At 30.8% G+C, this 20,680-nt stretch overlaps 2 protein-coding genes across 2 annotated transcripts; both read left to right on the top strand.

The window, feature by feature from the left end:
* The first annotated feature begins 3,808 nt into the window (after positions 1-3,808).
* Positions 3,809-4,356, top strand: LOC105114621 (histone H4). Its single transcript, XM_011011217.1, has one exon. The coding sequence runs from the start codon at positions 3,871-3,873 to the stop codon at positions 4,180-4,182; it is 312 nt and encodes a 103-aa protein (XP_011009519.1). The 5' UTR covers positions 3,809-3,870; the 3' UTR covers positions 4,183-4,356.
* Positions 4,357-6,302: 1,946 nt separating this feature from the next.
* Positions 6,303-8,794, top strand: LOC105114622 (muniscin carboxy-terminal mu-like domain protein). Its single transcript, XM_011011218.1, has one exon. The coding sequence runs from the start codon at positions 6,632-6,634 to the stop codon at positions 8,591-8,593; it is 1,962 nt and encodes a 653-aa protein (XP_011009520.1). The 5' UTR covers positions 6,303-6,631; the 3' UTR covers positions 8,594-8,794.
* The last annotated feature ends 11,886 nt before the right edge of the window (positions 8,795-20,680 follow it).

Raw genomic sequence — 20,680 nt, forward strand, 5'->3', positions numbered from 1 at the left:
CTTTTCTTTACAATCTCATTATCTTATCAAAATCCTTAAATTTTATTTTTCTTGTTATTATTTTTCCAAAATCCCTTCTTCAAGAATACCTAAAAATTTGCTTCAATTACCATAATTTCTTACTTTCTCTTCTCACTTCAATAATCTTAATATAATTTTACAATCAATTGTAATTTTTTTTAAAAATTTATCATGAATCCTAATTCCTCATTTCATAAAGTTCAATCAATTTTAAAAATACCTTTCATGCCCCTCAATTTTTTCTTCCCACACACACATATACTTGCACACGTATAATTACTTAACTTTTTTAAAAATACCTTTTATATCCATCAATAGTAACTTTTATGATTGTTGGGTAAAATTTCCAGAATCCTGATGTCTGTTTATACTAAATCTTACCTGAGTTATTTTGAATTTCACTATATTACTCGTTGACACTTTCAGTTTCATAAAATTTACGTTTATAAAAATTTTATTCACATTTTCATATTTATTTATTTATATATTTTAAAAACTGAATAAAATATTTCAATTCAGATTCTCAAATATATCATCATTTTTATAATTTAATTTATCAATTTCCCTTAGTTTTTATAATCTTGACTTTTATTAATATCAATAATATTACTCGGGGTTTTATAGATAGGGAAATCTCTTCTGGGCTTGCGTGATCTAAAAGAATATTGGAATCCTTCCCTAATCCAGTCTTAGTTGTTGGGTGATGTATGAGTTTGGAAAATATAGATATTCTAGGAGGAGCTTATCTCACCTACTAGTATTTGTAGAGTTTGTTTAATGAAAATTTACTTAGAAGCTATATCTTGCATCATGACTTTAAGTTGAGAAGGTCATCTGATTGAGCATTCAGTTTAAATATCATTGACTTTTTGATTAGCAACTTCCAAAGAATCATTCAACCTTTTTATATTTTGGGACCTAGTTTTTTATGGTATTTTGCTAGGGTCCAAAATTTTATGCTATAATACCACTTTGCACCATGTTAAAATTATAAGTCTTAAGGTATAACAATGGAGGGAAGATGGAGGGGGGATAATGAAAAGAAACAAAAAGATTTACACACTCAGTGTGTATTGAGAAGAGGACAAAAAAAGAGAGATGAGAAGAATATGGAGCAAATCTTTCAATACTGTTATAGTTCTTATCAATTTCGTTTCAATCATTAGAGAATTTAAAGATAAAACCTTCTCTATTTCTATTGCCAGTATGGCACCACACACATGGCCATTATAGCTTAATTCATGCTTATTTAAATGAGATTGCATAAAACACATTTGTAATGTTACAATGGGTTTAAAATCACATCCCACTTCCCTCCTTGTTTGTTATTTACTTCATTTTTAGCTGTGATGCTTTGGTAGCAGTGACGGCAACGAGGAGATCTGTTAGACCGGTCTGGAGAGCGAGAACAAGAGCGCGTGTGTCGGGAATGCGTTTAGTCTGGTGAGCGCGTGCGTCAGTAGGTGTTTCAAGTACGCTCTTCTTTATCACGACGTCTTTCTCGGTCTCAGTCGCAGTCTCTCGTGGCTAGGGTTCGGGGGTTTGGGAATTGATTTTGCAGAGAGTGTGAGGTTTCAATAATTAAACTTGGAGATTGGAGTTAGCACCCCTTGGTTGTTAAACTCACACGGGGTTTACGAGGTCAAGGTAATAGATTTTGGGTCAGATAGATGAAATCAAGTTAATTTTAAAAAATAAAAATATATATATTTAAAGTTTTAATATTTTATATAAAAAAATTTTAAAACAATACATCTTAAAAAAAAATTATAAAGTACAATATAATTATTTCATATTAAAAAGTTGAGAAATAATTATCATGGATGTAGCTATATATAGTTATCCAACATTAAAAATTTAAAAACTCATGTTAAAAAGTTAAGAAATAATTATTATGAATATAGCTATATATAGTTATCCAACATTGAAAATTTAAAAAAACAATATATGTGAATTTTGAAATAATGAATGTTAATATAAGCTATAAAAAAATAATAATTATGAAGTGTATTATAGTTATCTGACCTTGACAAGTGTAGTATAGATATGTAACATTGAAAAACTAAGAAATAATATGTGGATATAGACTATATATAATTATTCCATATTAAAAAATTTAAAAATAATCCATATAAATATAAATATAGTCTATAAAAGATATAAAGTTTAGTTTAATATAATTACCTCACTTCAAAAAATTAAGAAATAATGCATGTTGATGTAGATATTATAACTATACTACACTGAAAAAACGAAGAAACAATTTGTATAGATATAACCATATATAGTTATTGCATTTAAAAAAACAATACATATGGATATAGTCAATATAGTTATCTCACCTTAAAAAATTAAAAAAAAAACAATCTACATTGAAATACTAAGAAACAATTTTATGAAAATAAATTATATATAATTATTTCATATTAAAAGATTAAAAAATAATTCATATAAATATAAATATGAATGATAAAAAAATCAAGTCTCATCTAAATTAAACAAAATCAATTAACTTTCAAGTTTCAAGTTGACTTGACCAATCTCTCAAATTTGACTTTATAAATTGCAAATTCAATTTCTTATAATTTAAAACTTGGTCAATATATCAAGCCATTCAAATCTTGAATTAATCCACCAGATAAAGCCAAGTTTCTTAACCACGCCCCAGACCCAAACGAGGGGCACAAGGAAATCAGTGAGTGAGGGTTCATGTGAAATTCAACATCTTTTTTTAAAATTTTAATAAATATGGCATTTAAATAAACAAAAGATATGCCAAATTGTACATATTTAAAATTCTTTCTTTCTCTGTTTTTTTTTCATATAAAATGAAAATTAGGCTTATGTAATACGAGAAAGGTTTTCTATTCTTTAGCCTAAAAAATATATGGATATAAAATAGGAATCAAGTGAAAGGAAATCAACCAATGATAAAGTAAAAAAAACTCCTCTTTCTTCCTTATATTTTATAAAATTAAATACTTTTTAAATTAAATATTGTAAATGTATTAGACAAGTGTTGCATTGTGGTTACGTGAATATTTTTTTTATTTCTAAATTTAACTATTTAAAAACATATTCTTAGTTATTTCTAAGCATTTCTTGAGATCATTTGTACTAAATTAATTTTTTTTTTAAAAAGGTTGTCTCACAAGCTGTCGTGGTTAACTTTCTGGAGTGAATTTGGCTTATTGATAATAATATTCAACACATCTAAGATAGTATATGGAAGTCAAAATAAAATAATGTATTAATATGTGTTATCTCTAGGCAAGATCAGGGTCGTGATGTTTTTGCTAAAAAGAGTTCCAGTGAGCTATAAATTAGTTTTTGGTTTTATAAAACAAATTAAAAAGCCCCTTTAATTTAAATAATAATTTTGAAATTTAATATTATATTATTTTAAAAATATATTCTTTTACCATCAAGATTCTCACGTCATCTCCTTATTTTTTTTTTATTTTCCATTTCATAAAAAAGAAATTAAAAATCAGCTTGGTACTTCATAGTTTCCATGCTTCTTTGGCCACATGTCATTTAAAATTTTGGGTTAACCAAACGCGGCAAAGAAGCTCCGTGTTTTCACTTTTCAGGGGCCTGAAAACCATCCCGCCTTAAAATTTCCACTTCCAAAGTACCCACGATCCCTCTCTACCCAATTCCACCAATCAGATTCAAGGATACACAATCCAATGGTCAATAGCCTAAATCACAATCCTCACGCGGATCTCCATCTGATCCAACGACCACCACACCGCCTTGCCTTCTATAAAACTAACTCTCCAAATTCTACCTCATCAAATCAAATCACAGTAAATCGAAAAACAAAAGTCAAAATCTCCTAAGAAAATGTCAGGGAGAGGAAAGGGAGGCAAGGGATTGGGAAAGGGCGGAGCCAAGAGGCATCGTAAGGTTCTTCGTGATAACATCCAGGGTATCACCAAGCCTGCGATCCGTCGTCTAGCAAGGCGTGGTGGTGTCAAGCGTATCAGTGGTCTTATCTACGAGGAGACCAGAGGCGTGCTCAAGATCTTCCTGGAGAATGTGATTCGTGATGCTGTAACCTACACAGAGCACGCACGCCGCAAGACAGTGACTGCTATGGATGTCGTGTATGCTTTGAAGAGGCAGGGCCGTACTCTTTATGGTTTTGGTGGTTGAAGGAATTTGGGGATTTTCTGGGCTAGTGGTCGATTTAGGGTGTTTTGTTTGCTCTCGTTAGGCTTTAGCTTTACTATAACTGGTGGTAGATGTCTAATTCTTGTATTTTCAAAGCTGCAAGTGTCTCTCTCTTGATGCTTGATCTAAATGAAATGCTCCCTTTCCTTTGCATTCCGTGTCCTGTTTTGACCCGTTTTAATTTCTGATTCGATCTCCCAAGTTGGATTCTGTTTGCATACTGGGTTTTGCGGTGGCGTTGCATATATATTTCACCTACAATTCCAGGATCTTAGGTGTGACAAATTAGGAGTCCGAGAGCGCTACTGTTTCTGTTTGGATGTATTACCATTAGTTGAACCAGAACTGGGTTGAACTCTTTGATATCATATACTTTTATGACGCAGCTCGTTAGTGTAACGAAGAAATGCTTAAAAAGAGTAATCTTGTGTAGTTTGTTTGAGTGCTGTTGCCGTTTTTAATTTATTGGACACTTTGTTGAGAGTTATGAACTTGAGATCCTCAAGGGGCAAAGGGGCATGGACAGTCTTTGCCTTCTAAATGGGAATGCTAAGACTGTAGGATACCAATGATTGATTTGAGATTGTTCCTCAGAATTGTCTGTCGTGAGCATGCTTGAAGGGTATTATTTTAAATAAAATAAAAGGGTATAAATTATTTTAAATAAAATAAATGATAATTAAAATAATAAAAATTCAAATATCATAAAAAAATTTGAAAAATAATAAAATTAAAAAGATATAATTTAGAAATTATTTTAAGTAAAATAAATACAATTAAAATAATAAGAATAATATATGATAGATAAATTTTTTTAACTAAAACTTTATTTGTTTAATGAAAAATATTTTTTTTAAAATTATTATTTAAATTTTTATGTATTTATTTGTTATTATAAACGTTGATTAATAGAAAATATTTTTTAGTTAAAAACTTTATTTTGGTTTTTAGTAAAATATTTTTTTTTGTTTTAGGTACGAAATATTTTTTGAAAATTATAAAAAATTTAAAAATATCATATTATTTATTAATTATATCAAATTTAATTCTTAAACTTTTGATTGTTATATATATATATATATATATATATTTGGAATATTTTTTTTAATTTAATCTCTTATAATTTAATTTTTATATTAATTTTAGTCTTTACTTTTATAATTATTATTTATTTTTTTTTATGATTTTTTAATTGAAATTTTTTATTTATTAAATTTGATCCTCATTTGTTTGATTATTATTTATTTTATTTAAAATAACTCATGAAATGATAATTATTATTATTATTTTAATTTTTTCATCTTTAATTTTTTTAATTTGTTAAATTTGATTTTTATTATTTATTTTATTTAAAATAATTTATGAAATTATATTTTTTTCAATTTTATTCTTATTCAACCTTTTAATTTATAAGATTTATTTTTTATTATTTTAATAAACTTGAAAAAAAATAAAATATTAATAAGTTATTTTTCAACTTATTTTTGATGACATAATTAAATACTGGAAATTTTTTTGCAACTTATTTTCCATTGTACTATCATAGATTGGAAAATATTAAATTTAATATCATCAACAAACAATAATATTTTTTGAATTTTTTACAACTTTTAAAAAATATTTTCTATTTAAAATAAAAAAATAACTTTTTAAAAACAATACCAAATTCTGAAAAGTACACTAAAACTAATAGTAAATAAATATAAAAATGTTTATAACACTTTCCATGAAACATGAAACAAACGGGCCTTGGATTCATTGCTATGCATGCATTCAATTACTTAAGTGGAATTTTGTTTGGATGATGAGAAAATACAACCAGTTTTTTATTTTGTTCTTAATTTTCCTAGCAACCAAGCAGATGATAATGTCTAAATCTGATCTAGTACCTCGGTCAATGCTTAATGTCAAAGAATGAATTTGGAGTAGTTGTTTAATTCCCTTAAATCTTTCAAATAAATTGTGATGATATTCGTAAATCAAGAATCTTGGACTTGAAAATGCTAGAAGCAAAATCAGTTTCAAGTGTAGTAATGTGCCTCTAGGCTTTACCTGAAAGGTCCGTAGTTGGGCTTAAATAGTTACTTACTCAAACCGGGCAGGCCCATAAGACATCTTCGTCACTCTGAGTCCTAACTCCTCCTAATCTCCTCCTCGCATCTCTCTTCCTCTCACCGATCGCCATTTCCTTTGTCCAACAACCGCTACCAGTCAATCATTTGTCCTTTGTTCTTCAAGGTAAGGGCTCTCCTTCTCAGGGATTTCCCAAGATCTAATAGCAAAAAATATATGCGGAAAAACTTTGTTTTCTTGTAGTTTTGATGTAAAGGATAAAAAATTGCTCCCAATTTATCTTCCATTGTAAACCAATCAAACCAGGGTAGCTCATAACAAACAGATCTAAATCAATTTTTGTTTTATAAAAACTACCATGTCCTGTTTAGCCCTTTCTTTGCAACCCTCAAATGGATCCGATATCCTCCTCCAAACCCGTGAGTGGTTCCCACCCGCTCGCGCACTCATCGCCACCTCCGCCTTCCGCCAAACACGCCTAGCCTTCGCCGCCACCAAACACCAACCAACCGCCACCACCAACCCTAGCAACCTTTCTTCCGACGATTACTCCCTCTCTGCAGCCTCTGTCGACTCCATTGCCTCTCTCGGTGACGATCCCCTCGCCGCCTCCAGCGGCCAGCTGATTGTCGGTGTTGAGAGCCGTTACCGTGTAGTCTACCGTCTAGTCAATGGAATCTACATTCTAGGTGTCACAATTGCAGATGGCGACAACTCAGTTAATGTGTTTGAGTGCATCAACATTGTTAATCAAGCTGTTAGTGTCATTGTAACTGCTTGTCGTGGCGTAGATGTGACTCCAGAGAAGCTCAGCCGGAAATACGCAGAGATCTATATGGCATTGGATATTGTACTACGAGGTGTGAGCAATATCAGACTTGCAGCTATGTTAACTTCAATGCATGGAGATGGCATTGCAAAAATGGTGCATTCTGCTTTGGATACGGAGAACAAAATACGCGGAGCAGATAGTTGGTCTAATCTGGAAGTTCAGGCATCTGAGCAGCAGGCTAGCATTGAGGCATTTTCGAATGCAAGTTTTGAGTTGCCTCCGGAGACGATTGCCGCTGGAGATGAGGTGGCAACGAGTCTTGCACCTGTTGTAAGTGAGCAGGATCAAAAATTGGAAAAACTGGAGGAACCTGAGGGGCCTAAAGATCCGTTTGCTGCGAGTGAGGCAGTAAATAAGCCAGAGGAGTTGGCTGGTGAATTTAAAAAGGATAAGACTCAGTCTAAGGATTTGACTCTTGCATTGGCAGGGTTGGAGGTTACTACATTGCCCCCTGCAGAGGCGACGCAAGCAACACATATAAGCGTGGAGGGATTTGAAGGGGACTATGGTGGGATTGAGTTTAGTAATGAACAGGCTTCTTTGGGAGAAACATTTGAAGGTTTCGGAGATGCATGGGGAGGTGGATTGGATGCTTCAGAGTTTGTGGGGCCGAAGAAAATCCCCAAACAACAAGGTCTCGGTGGACTTGAATTGTTGCAAACTGGTGATAATGGCGATGCAGCAGCAGCAGCAGCAGCAGCAAAGGCTGCGAGTGGAGCTACAGGTACTCCTCTTGAGAATCTTTTGGTTCAGAAAACTGAAATGAAGGGTCCTGAGATGTATATTGTAGAGGAAATTAGTGCAGAGTTTAGGGAATCGTTGCTTGCAAGAGTTGGATTAATGGGCCTGGTTTATTTGAGAACATTGCCCCCTAAAACTGCTGCTGATAAAGAAACTGAGTTTTCATTTCGAGTTGATAATACAAGTGCTGTCAAGAGATTTGTTATGCAGGGTTCAAAGGTTAGTAGCCTAGGTAATGGGATGTTTCATGTGAGGACTGCACCCTCTGATGAGCCTATACCTATATTGAAGTATAGTTTGCTGCCTAGGTTAACTCCATTGCCATTAAGGGTTCGTCTTACACAGCGCCATAGTGGAACTTTACTATCCTTGATGATCCAGTATGTTTCAAATCCAGATCTTCCAGCACCACTCACTGATGTGACATTTATTTTGAAATTACCAGTAGACCCTACATTATTGAAGGTTTCTCCTAAAGCTGTGTTAAATAGGCCTGAGAGAGAGTTGAAATGGCATGTGCCAGAGATTCCACTCAAGGGTTCTCCTGGTCGATTGAAGGCAAGAATGCCTGTTGATTCTAATGACGGAGAGGTTGATGAAGAGATTGAGGTTTTTGGTTATGCTAAGTTTTCGATGCAAGGAAAGACTTCTTTATCTGGCATTTGTCTACGGCCTGCTTCAGAGGGTAAGACAGACTTTTATGAGGTTAGTCACAGATACGAAAGTGGGGTTTACATGTGCAATTGATCATTGACATTATGGCTGCTTGCTTACAGATTGTTGTGTTTGTTTTTCTCTTCTTTTAGTTCCATGTGTTTTGTTGTTTTCCTTTGCTTGTACCATTCTTTGATATTGAGCTTGTACTTTAGATTGAGATTTGTGAAAACTTTGCTGTTACTTGTTATTAGCTAATCATTTTAGTAATGGATAGTGAATTTTGATATTTTATCCCTGTTTCTTTTAGCTGTTCTTGGTCACTTATTTTTTGAAGTTCATGGTCTTAATATCATTTTGTTTTATATGAGATTTATCTGTGTACTATTGTCCAAATAAATTGTGCCTTTTGTTTACTATTCATAAAGCACATGTGTGAAAGGATTCTAGGTAGAGCATCGAGTTTAATTAAGCTAGTAACACTATTGTATTCTGGTGCACCTGATCGAAAAAAAAATAGTGATTGGCCTGTGTACTGAGACAATGACAATAGGGCAATTTCAGGTGTTGCTTTTCAATTTTATCATGGCACTGAGCAAATTATTGATGACATTGGTATCACTTGAATGGAGAGAGTTTGTAATGCTCAATCAAGAAATAACCAGCCGTGTAGGTTTTAGTTCTGCTTTGAAAATTCCAATAGAACCTGTCCATCTGTGTCTTGTGTTGCATTCATTTTGTTGCTGTCATCTCATTGATCTCCAAGTAGTGCTTCCTTTTGCCCTATGAGCTCCTCTTTCTACTTCAATGAAGGGATGTGTTAGGTATATGCAACACTCTGTCAGATTTGAACACACTAAAGCAACATAGATCTTTTTAACATTCAACTACAGTCAATAGGCAAAGTCATGGAAGTGTGAATCTTTGAAATTTTCTTCGATGTGATGGCTCTTAATGAAGTCGCTTTCAGGTTTTGCTTGACATGCATCCTTCAGTGATTTGATAGGTTAATGGAAAGCAGCATTTGATAAGTTTTCAATGAATAACCAAAAATAGATTCTCTTGAAAAAATCTTATTGGGTACTTGTGCTTGATGAGTTACTAGGCATATTTTCGAGTTTTCTGTGAGGCATATCCTTAAGCTGAACTTGCAGCTTCTCCTTCGATATTGCCCTTATGAAGGTTGTTTTGCATCTGAAGCATGTCTTGCTCTCAATTATAGAAAAAATTGTCCTATGCAATGAAACACATGCACATACACAAACAAAAGCACATGTGCGCACACATGGACACACATGCGCATCTAAACACCTTAATTCATTTATACAGTGCGTGGTTTTTATCGAACAATCTTAAGTATTAGGATGCCCTTCAAATTGTCAAATGTGCAGAAATTAATGAGATATACCTTTTCAAGGTTGTTTTTTTTTTAATATCTGATTGTGTGGAAAGAACTGCTTTTATGCTGTTTCTGCATAGTAGGATGACTGAAATGGATGTCTAGGAGTGGAAATCAGGTTGGGGCCATTTTTTGGAAGGCTTTCCTGAAACTGGCAATGAAGAACAAATCATGTAAAACTATAAGATAAGTTTTCAATATGATGAGAACAAGGCTCCAACAATTACCTCTACCATATATCAGAAGTCCATCAGAACTTCTCTAAAGGATGCAGTCATCATCCTTATCAAGTATACTAATCAAGTAATCATTCTAGAATACTAGATAAGAGTTTTCTGTTTTTGTCCTCATCAGCTATTTGTGCGGATGCTTTCTTCCGTGCCCAAGAAATTTTTATTTCCAACTTGTGAAACTTTCTTTTCTTAAATCTATATCATGTTTAAAATTAAAATAATAATATAAACACATGATTGCGTCTTTACCTGTGAGCTTTGCACCCAAGGTGCACTTAAACAAATTCCTGCTATCAGATTTATATACTTGTGTATGTAGTTATTGAGCTATACTATTATTGAAATTCTGTAGCTAGCATTTTCATTCGTCAGCTGAAAGACTAAAGGTCTCTCTTTGTGATTTCTGGAATGAAGCTTTTTTGAATTGGAAAGTTGGGCTTCTGAAATTGATTTCAATCCTAGATCCTGATTTAACAACTTGTAGAAACAGATGATGTCAATCATGTGATTTGACTTTTTGGCTGTCTGGAATGCATAATTCATTACCGGGAATTTGTTTAGGAAGAGTTGGATTCTTCAAAATATGAATATGGATTGTGGTTTAATGGTTTTTTAATAAGTGGAAGAGATCGAGGGTTGCGCACTAGGACAGATTGGAAATAGTTCAAGGTTGGAAATCTTTATTATGAATTCATTGCTTTTAGCATTCAGTTGGTACACACTGCACCAGTTCACTGTCAAGTTTGATTCCACATGCAAGGCACACACCACATTCAGCTGGTAAAACCCCCAACAGCTCACTTTCAGATTCAGAAGGCAAATACGGCCCTCAGATGCTGTGTGGTGTAGTTTTTGCATCTGTTTTAAGTTTGCCTGACAGCATAACTAAACACGCCTAGTCTGACTATTAATTCAATATCCACTACAAAAAGCTTATGCAGTAATGGTTTCCTGTGAATTGCTTTGACATTTAATGGATGAAACTAGGATAATTTTGTCCTCTCCAGTTAATGGGTTACGAGGGTCTGCAGATTTTTGTGAATAATACCAGTATCCTCGCGAGGCAGGGATTCTGGATGCTCTTCTGAATTATGTGATTTTTTCCATGTGCTTGTTCAGTCAGTAGACTATGTTTAGGCCAGATATAAACTTAATGTTATATGTAAGATGAATTCAATAACTCATCTCTGGACAGAGAAGAACGTCATAGTTTCCCTCTGATTTTTAGGGTTACTCCCCCATAAAAACAGTACATGCACTACCGTTTTGTCCTTTTTATGATGACAAGAATCTGTAAGACAGGCTTGAGTTAACTCAAAGCACGTGTATCCTGATGACGAGTGGAATTTTAGCCTTCTCATTTCTTAACGATTGAACTTATTTGGCAGTCCAAGTAAATGGGTTTTTTTTCTCGTGTAATTCTCCATAATTTTAACTCCTTAACTTATATGTAAAGGCACGCATAAAGTATTTTTGTTTGAGCACGTATATGTGTTTAAGAGTGTTTTTGGCATTGAATAGAGATTGTTTTTTAAAGTTTTTTTTTTAATATATTAAAATAATATTTTCTTATTAGAATATCAAAATGATTTTAAAAATATGTATTAAAAAATAAATTTAAAACTTAAACAAATTCAAAAAATTTGAAGAGCATCGTGCAACCATAAAAATAAAATAATATATAGGCTGTAAATTCATGCATTGAAATAACTTATCTTCCTAGGCATGCATCAGATTTTATAACTTTTTTTTCAAGTAAAGAGAATTCTCACCTTTTTCCAATTCCCCAAACCAGCAATCATGAGTTTCATGAATAAATTCTATAATGAGGTATGATTTTTATAAACTGAGTTAAGTTGTTGTTTTAATTTTTAAACTTGAATAAAAAAGTCTGTTACGAAGTTTTGATTTAATAAAAACTTTAAATTTTCATTATTTCTTAAAAAGAAAGTTGTTTGGAGTTATTTTTATAAAAAAAATCTCTTAATTTTGAAAAACCTAACATCAAATAATATTTGAAGCACTTGTTTAGTATTTCTTGTTCTTTAACGACTAAGATTAAAGTTATTAAAATCACAAATTGATCTATAAAATTATATGGTTTTACATGTTAACATGTATATAAAAAGTAAAATCTAGCTAAAAACTTGAAAATCAATAAACTTGATCAAATTTGATAAGCTCAATCAACGGGGATGTGATTCTAAGAATTTGATGGTGATTTCTTTAAATTTAAATAATCAAGATTGTTAAGCATCTTTTTAAATTCCACCTTCATTGTTTCTATTAATCTCTCTTTCTCTACAAATCTAGAATACATGGTTGAAGTTCAAGATCTACAAATATAAAAACAGAAATTAAAAAGGAAATCTTTCAAAGTTTAAAAGCCAAAAACACAATTAAAGAATCCTGAAAAAAAATAAATTAAAATCACATGCAAATCACCCAGCCCAAATAGCTCCAGCTCATCACACACAACACAATAATATTTCAGCCACCATTAGAGACTGAGCAGCAACCAAAACAGAAACTAGAAGCACAACCCCATCCTCCACTCTTTCCTTTCCTGCGATCACCTTCTTTCTCGCTACCAACTGATGAGTGCTGCAATACTCGTTACATATAGCTAGTACTGTTCGTAGTGTCAGAATGGGTAGCCAGATAGAGAGTAACAATGCTTTTTTCTTCTTTTTTTCCCCACTCATACTAGCTATTATACTCGAGTAAAGTTGAAGCCATCCTTGCTAAAGCATAAGCAACAACCAAACAAATTGCCATTGTGTCAGAGTATATTAAAAAGAGTGGGCCTGTGGAGGAGTTGAGTGAGACTGCATTGATATTTAAAATCTCATCTATTTTTTTTTTTTGTCTAGATTGGTAATTTTTTTGAATTTATTAATTTTTAATTAATAAAATTTTATGGATATAATTATATTTTATTTTTAAGTTATTTAAATTATATATGAATCTCTGTTTGAACTATATATTTTAAGGTGTTTGAACTTTTGTATTATTTATTTCATTTTTATTTTAATTATATTATATTATTATTTATTACTTTACTGAAATTATCAATATATAATTAATTAAAATATTTTATTTATAGTTTTATGATTCAAGTTTATATTATATATTTTATATCATATTAAAAAAATAATTTTGACATCTTTACTGATACAATGATTGAAAGAGAGTAAAGGAAACGTAATGTATATAGTCATAAAAAGGTCATTAAGTAGCCCAGCTGAAGTGCTTGCCTTTGAAAGTAATCTAGCCAGCTACTCATTATCCAAAGAACCTCCCCTTTTTTCTCACCTTTCATAAATTACTGCTCAACAAAATTCCATCCAGCTAGTTTCGGTTAAGCTCTATGGCAATAATAAGGGCAGAATCAACGCCCCCATAGCTTGACTCCAGCCATTTCCCTTTCTTCTCCTTTCTTGTCAGAATTAATTTTTCTAAGTAGTTTTTTAAATTTATTTTAAGCAATGAATAAACCAGCGAAATGCTGGCTCCAAAGCCCAGTGGCACAATCCCCACGCCGCCACCATTCTTTTCTAAACCGGTTGCTTTGCAATTTGTCAAGCTTGAAGGCCACTTTCATCTTCGTCTTATGTTCTCTCGATTAGCGTTTAAAAGCCATAATTTCGTCCATTATTACTGTGGAGAACATGATGGTAGAGTTTCATGATTCAGCAAGGAAGCATCACTATCCTTCGTTCACAAGCGAGGATGATTTGGTTTTTCCTCTTTCCTTTTATTTTCGCATGGATGTTAAGGAGGAGTACTTGGTGGGTTAGAGGCTTTAATTAGTTGATAGCCCGAAACACGATTAAATATATGACTTTCTCCATGCTCAATAAGTTGCACCATGATATAAAATATGCACTTAATTAAATCATGTTTTATTTTATTTCATATACTCATCATTTTTAATATGACATTATACGCATACAATTAACAGAGTTTAACATGACAATACACACTTCATTGCTCTCGATATCAATTAGAGATATTCTAGCAAAAAAAAAAAAAAAAGATCAAGAAAGAAAGAAAGAAAGAGTGATAGAGAGAAAAGGGATTGTTGATTTTGATGGTATGCTTTATCTATAATTTCTTCCCTCTTGGTAGCATGTCTATTATATGATTTTTCTGTTAATTGTTATATTGGTGATTGGAAAGTAGTGCAATTGGAGAAAATCTCGTTCTACATTAACAAAATTTAAAGTGAGAGAGTTTTTCACTTAAACACATAATAATTTTTTTTATAATTTAGTCTTTCAATTTTGTTTCTCTTCCATTGCATCCTTTCACACCCCCAATTCACTTTGGTCACATTACTTTTTAGATCATGGCTTCTCGGTCTCTCAATATTTCAAAATTTCTATTGTCGTTTAGAACTTTATTTTTCCTACTTTTCAGTTCTTGGTTGAGAGGTTAGAGAAAAAATTACTGGATCCTAATAATAAAGAGAAAGAGTCTGGTTGACACTGATTTGGGATGATCTTGGTGTCAATAAGTTCTATTTGATGAAGAAAGTCTCACCTAGATGTTATTATAAACTCAAAAAGTTTTTATGTTTCAAGTTGATTTTAGATTTATAGATCTTTTTAGGTAATTTGATGTTATATATGAGTTTATCAAGGTATATATGGTGTTTTGAATAAAAAAAAGATTGAAAATTGAGTTTTTAGGTAAAAAAAATCTGCTTACCTCAAATTTTTTCAAGCGATGCATTGCCTGACTTTTTTCTAAGAAATTTGTGGCAAATGACATGTCGTCCACCTTATTTTCAAATAAAAGCACACATGCCCGAGCTCTTTTCAAAATGAGCACCGTGTAGCCTGACTTCTTTTTTTTTGAAAAAAATTTGGGGTGAATGACATGTAAAAATAAAGGCACACATATATTAACTCTTTTCAAAACGAGCCGGCCACACAAGCCTAGCTTCCCAAGTACAAAAACGCCTAACCATTTGTTTCCTTTTATTTTTGTATTTTAAATTGATAACTCTTTTATTTGTATTATTCTTTAAAATAAGTTTTTAATTTATATCAAGATTAATAACTTTTATAACTGAATTTTTTAGATTTTTTATTTAGCCTTTTTTAAATATTAGTTATTTATAAAAAATTATTTTGTATGTTTTTAATATTTCAAAGAGGTTATTATAATTCATCTATATTTTTTTTGTTTTACATAAATAATTTCTTTTAAAAATAAAAAATATTTGTTTTTAACAAGAAAAAGGAACCTTTAAGATAAAAAGATGTGTGCATTAAAGGCAAACGATTGAGTTAAATATTATACTTATATCTATCTTTTATTTTTACAAGAAATATTAACCTTTTATTTTATAATCTGATTGGCATTAATTATTATTTTTCAGTTTATCGATTCATGTATTTTGAAATTTCTTTATATTTTTTAGTTAAGAGAAACATGATACAATGAAATGTAATCATAAGATTGTCCTATCTTTCTTCTATGTTAAAAATGAATTTAAGATCCTATACACGCGTAATTGCATTAATAACTTTTTTTTTGTATTTATTAACACATATGATGCTCATTTTATTTTATTTTATATAAGTACCAATTTTTTGATTCATAGTTATATGTTTCCCTCAATCTCAAAACAAGCATTAACAACATCTACACATTCATCATTTTATGTTAGAAAAAAATTATCCGACTTGTGATGAAGCGAGTAGAATTAAACCAATAATTATTATTTTTGCATTTATTGGCACATATAATTTATTTAATTAAATGCATATATAAGCTTCTCGATTTATTATTAGGATTTCTTCCATCAAAAAACATGAAAAAACATGCATATTGTTTTTTCTGCTAAATAACAATTATTTGACCTATATCAAAGCATGAGTCAAATAGCTATTACTCTTACAAAATCAATCAATTTTGTTATAAAACAACATGCCATATAAAAGGATCAAACAATTAGTTTAATGCACACTATGTAAGAGGATTAAACTAAAACATTAACATAATTTTTCTGTCAGTAGATTACAATGAATTTTACTAATAGAAATGCCCTCGTTATATCTGTTGGTAAAAACCGATATAAATATTTCATCAATATATACTAAAAGAATTACTGTCGCACGTCAAAAAAAATCCGCGCGGCGTCGAGCTCCGATGATTTCTCATCGTTATTGTTTGATTTGATCTTGTTGGATTCGTTAGGAGTCGCCACCTAGTATTTAATTGAAGGTTACTAGGAAACCCGGTTGTACTGGTCTTGTCAGAGATTCGCGGGTAAGGGACCGGTTGTGGTTAGGGAAGGTATTAGCACAAGTTTGTACTTCTACACCGTGATCCAATCAAAATATTAAATCCTTCTTTATTCTCTGCAATTTTATCATAAATAAATAAAAACATTCATAAAACAAATCCAAACACACACACCTGTATTTTCTTTTCTTTTTCTTCTTTTTGTTTTTTTTTTATATTTACAAAATAAAAATAAAAAACAATTAAATAAAAATTACATTACATAATTGTTAAATTACAAAACAGTCCTTAAACCCCAGAAATCGCAGGGAAGTCCTTCTGGTAGTGTGAACAATGCACGTGAACAGTGGCGACCTGTTAACAGTGGCAGCGCGTTGCCAAAAAGTATGATGATGTGTCATTTTTGCTGATAAAATTATTGACGGATTGCAATCCATCAGTAAATCTGCCTGTAATATTTAATGTATGACTTGACGAGTGTTCTTTTTTTCTCCCTCCTTCATTTTTATCTGTAACAAACAACAACCCTAATTTTATCATAAATAAACCTTCCACTATAAATGTGGTCACCCCAACAATCAGTTTGTCAGCATTCTTGTTCTGATTCAAATTTAATGAAGGATTTTCCACTTTAAATAAGCCAAAATACCTATTTTTTTTTAGCTTAATTTTAAAATGTTTATTTTTATGGCATATTTTTGTAGTATATGTATTTTTTTAGGTGTTCACTTGTTTTATAGCATTTTCCTATAGAAATTTGTTCTATGAATGTATGATTTGTACATGTTAGAGTTTATTTAAGATTTTATAAAATTATATTTGTTTATAAATTGATGAAATGTATTTTGAATTTGTTACTTAGGTGTTTTGTGATAAAATAAATAATGATTTATTTAACGAGTCCATTTTATTGTTGAGTTGGAATTTTCGGTAAATTTATAGAAATTTGAATTTATATAAGTAATTGATAATGAATTAAGAGTACTATTAAAATATAGTGAATAATTTTGAGTTAAACCAATTTTTATAAATTTATTTAGTTTACATAATTAATTAATACATGTAGTCATCAATATTCTTTATAGTTTTGAATAAGTAATGAATGACCGTTCATAAATATATTGACATTCACCTAAAGAATTGCGTAAGATGAATTATTGTAATGGATTTCAGGATTTTATTAATTACACAATATCTAATTCAAGAAATATTAATAGAGGTGGTATTAGATATTAATGTAAGAGGTGTAAAATAAAAGGTTTCTCGATCCATATATTATAACGAAGCATCTTCTATAAAAAAAAGTTCGTGAAGAGATAGTTGTTTGGTTTGCACACTAAGAACCATATATTCCTTATAAAACCATGATAGAAAGGATAGTTAGGTAAACTTCTAGTTCTAGTAACGTGCATAGAGTTATAAATGACAATACTAATCTTTATAGAAATATAGTTATAAATGCGATGAAAATGAATCAGAATTATATTGGTTAATTTTCAATTATAAATGAAGAACCTAATATAAACACAACTAGATTTTTTGATCTTTTGAAAAACTCCAATGAACCATTATGAGATAAGTTTACAAATTACATTAAATAATTGGTTGTTGCACTTGTGTTCACCATCAAGTCAAATCATGAGTTGAGTAAGGCCAATTATGATAGAATTATACAATAGAAAAGAAACATTTTACCTAAAAGGAATAGATTGAAAGAGAAATTATACTACCTTGAAACCCTTCGACCTAGGATACCAGAAAATTGACATATGTCTAAACTTCTGCATATTATACTACCTTGAAAATAGAGAGTTGATTGAGTGTAGAACATGTGGATAAGCTCATTATAAACCCAGAACTGATAAGAAAATGACTTTTGTTGCACATAGAAAACTTGATATATAAACTGCATAGGTTATTCATCATACTAAAGATTGATAAACATATGACATGATATCATTCACATGATATGATGGATGGAGTTATAATACATTCTTTTAATGGTGAAGCCTGGAAACATTTTAATAGGATGCATCTTTAGTATTAGTGGAATCAAGAGGTGTAGATGGATTCAATTAATGAGTCATTTGCTACTTTTTATTCTTATTGGCCGATGATACTCCTGATTTAGAACTTGCCATCGAAGATGTGTATGAGGTTGAAGTTCATATTTTTATCTATAGTTATACCTTGTTATAATAGTCCATGTCTCTTTGACTGTTGATTTATTAGTAGAAACAACTATAGTCATTCAAGGCTTCGACTTATGATATATTGAGGAAACAAAATTTTAGATGAAGTCACTTTTAATATGTACTATAAATGATTTTCCTGCCTATGGTATGGTTTCTGGTTGGAGCACGAATGAAAAATTAGCATGTCTTTACTGTATGAAAAATAACAAGGCATTTATGTTAACAAATGATAGTAAAACATCTTTTTTTATTGCCACCAACAGTTCCTGCCAACTGACCATAAGTATAAAAAGAATAAAAAAGACTTCTTTGTTGGTAGAGTTGAAAGGGATGTTGCACTGTTGCTATTATCGGGTGAAGAATTGTATAACGTGTTATCGAGGTATAATGATTTTTTTTTTGTTAATTCGGTCAGTAGAAGTTTCTTGGTTTTGGTTTTATTCATAATTGGATACAATGAAGTATTTTCTAAGAGCTTTCTTATTAGAATACTAATCTTCTCCGCCATAACTTTGATGTCATGTATATTGAAAATAACATATTTGAAAACATTTTCAACACTGTTATAGACATGAAAGGGAGGACAAATGACAACATTAAGGCAATAATGAATATATCTTTCTTTTGTTAATGTAAAAATATGAAGTTCGTTTATGATTAGTTAGGGATCGTGAAGCTAAAGCCAGTTTCATTTTGGATATGAATACATAGTTACTTGTCTATCAATGACTTTAAAGTCTGTTATTTTCTGATGGACATGCTTTGAACATATCAAGATTGGTAAATTTAAAGGTTTGCAGATTGCATAAAATGAAAAGGTGTAACTACCATATATTTATACAAATACTCATTCCATTAGTTTACCAAGATTTATTACTAAAGGGGATATGGGATGAAATCTTAGAGATTAATCATTTCTTTAGAGTTATATACTCTAACAAGTTGCAAATACAACATATGAAGAGGTTTGAAATGAATAACGTTAAGATAATCTACAAACTCGAGATGATATTCCCTCCATCATTCTTCGACTCAGTATAGCATCTACCTAAACATCTATTGTTTGAGGTAAAAGTTGAAGGCCCAATTTAATATAGATGGATGTATTCATTCAAAAGGTTAGAGATTACACATGCATTATAATTAAAACTCTATTTAAAAAAAAAAATCAAAACATTCATTTAATTGCATACAGGTACTTGTTCAGCCTCAAGAGAAAAGTAAAAAATAAATCCCATGTCGAGGCTTTAATATACGAGGCTTATATTGTTAAAGAGATCTCAATATTTTTCTTGAAATATTTTGAGCCTCATTTAAAATCAAGAATCAAATGTGTTCCAAATATGATGATAGTAGGGAAGTGTGTTCAAGTGAGAACTTATCAGTATTCTCCCATTCTAGATGACCTGTAATAAAAAATATCACGAGGGAAAGATATTTGACAGAAATATAATTCAGACATGTGCATCAATATTTGCTATTTAATTGTACTGAGCTGAGACCTTTTATCCAATAAGTTTAATACTTGACATGTTGTTACTTTCAAACAATTTATCTTTTGCACTATCATAAACTGATAGATTTTTAAATTCCTTGTAAATAATATTGTTAATTTTTACTGTTCTAAAACCTATAGCTAACTAAATCCTAAATCTTTCAATTACAAGATGAATAATTTTTCATGTGATTCAAAACACATGTAAGGATTGTTTAATTATTCTTATTTTTTATACTGCGAAAGAGATGTAATCCATGTACCAAGTTTATCATTTGGGAGTAAATGTTAATGTTACTTTGAATTTACTAAGTCCGGATCTTGAAAGAAAAGTGAAGTGTTATAATGAGTATTTTGTTAATAAATATATGTTTCATATTGAAGAATATGGTCATGATAGAAAGGCATATAACAATGGAATTTGTGTCAAGAGATTAAATATTAATGAGTTTGAAGTTGATTACCATAGAAAGTTAGAAGATGTCATGGAATTGTAATATCATAAAAATCATACTACAGTCTTTTTATTCAAATGTTATTAATATGATACCACTGATAGATAAATCAATATAGATCCTCATCATGGTTTGATTAAAATTA

This window comes from Populus euphratica, unplaced genomic scaffold, assembly GCF_000495115.2.
Source record: "Populus euphratica unplaced genomic scaffold, PopEup_1.0 scaffold557.1, whole genome shotgun sequence".
Classification (NCBI taxonomy): Eukaryota; Viridiplantae; Streptophyta; class Magnoliopsida; order Malpighiales; family Salicaceae; genus Populus; species Populus euphratica.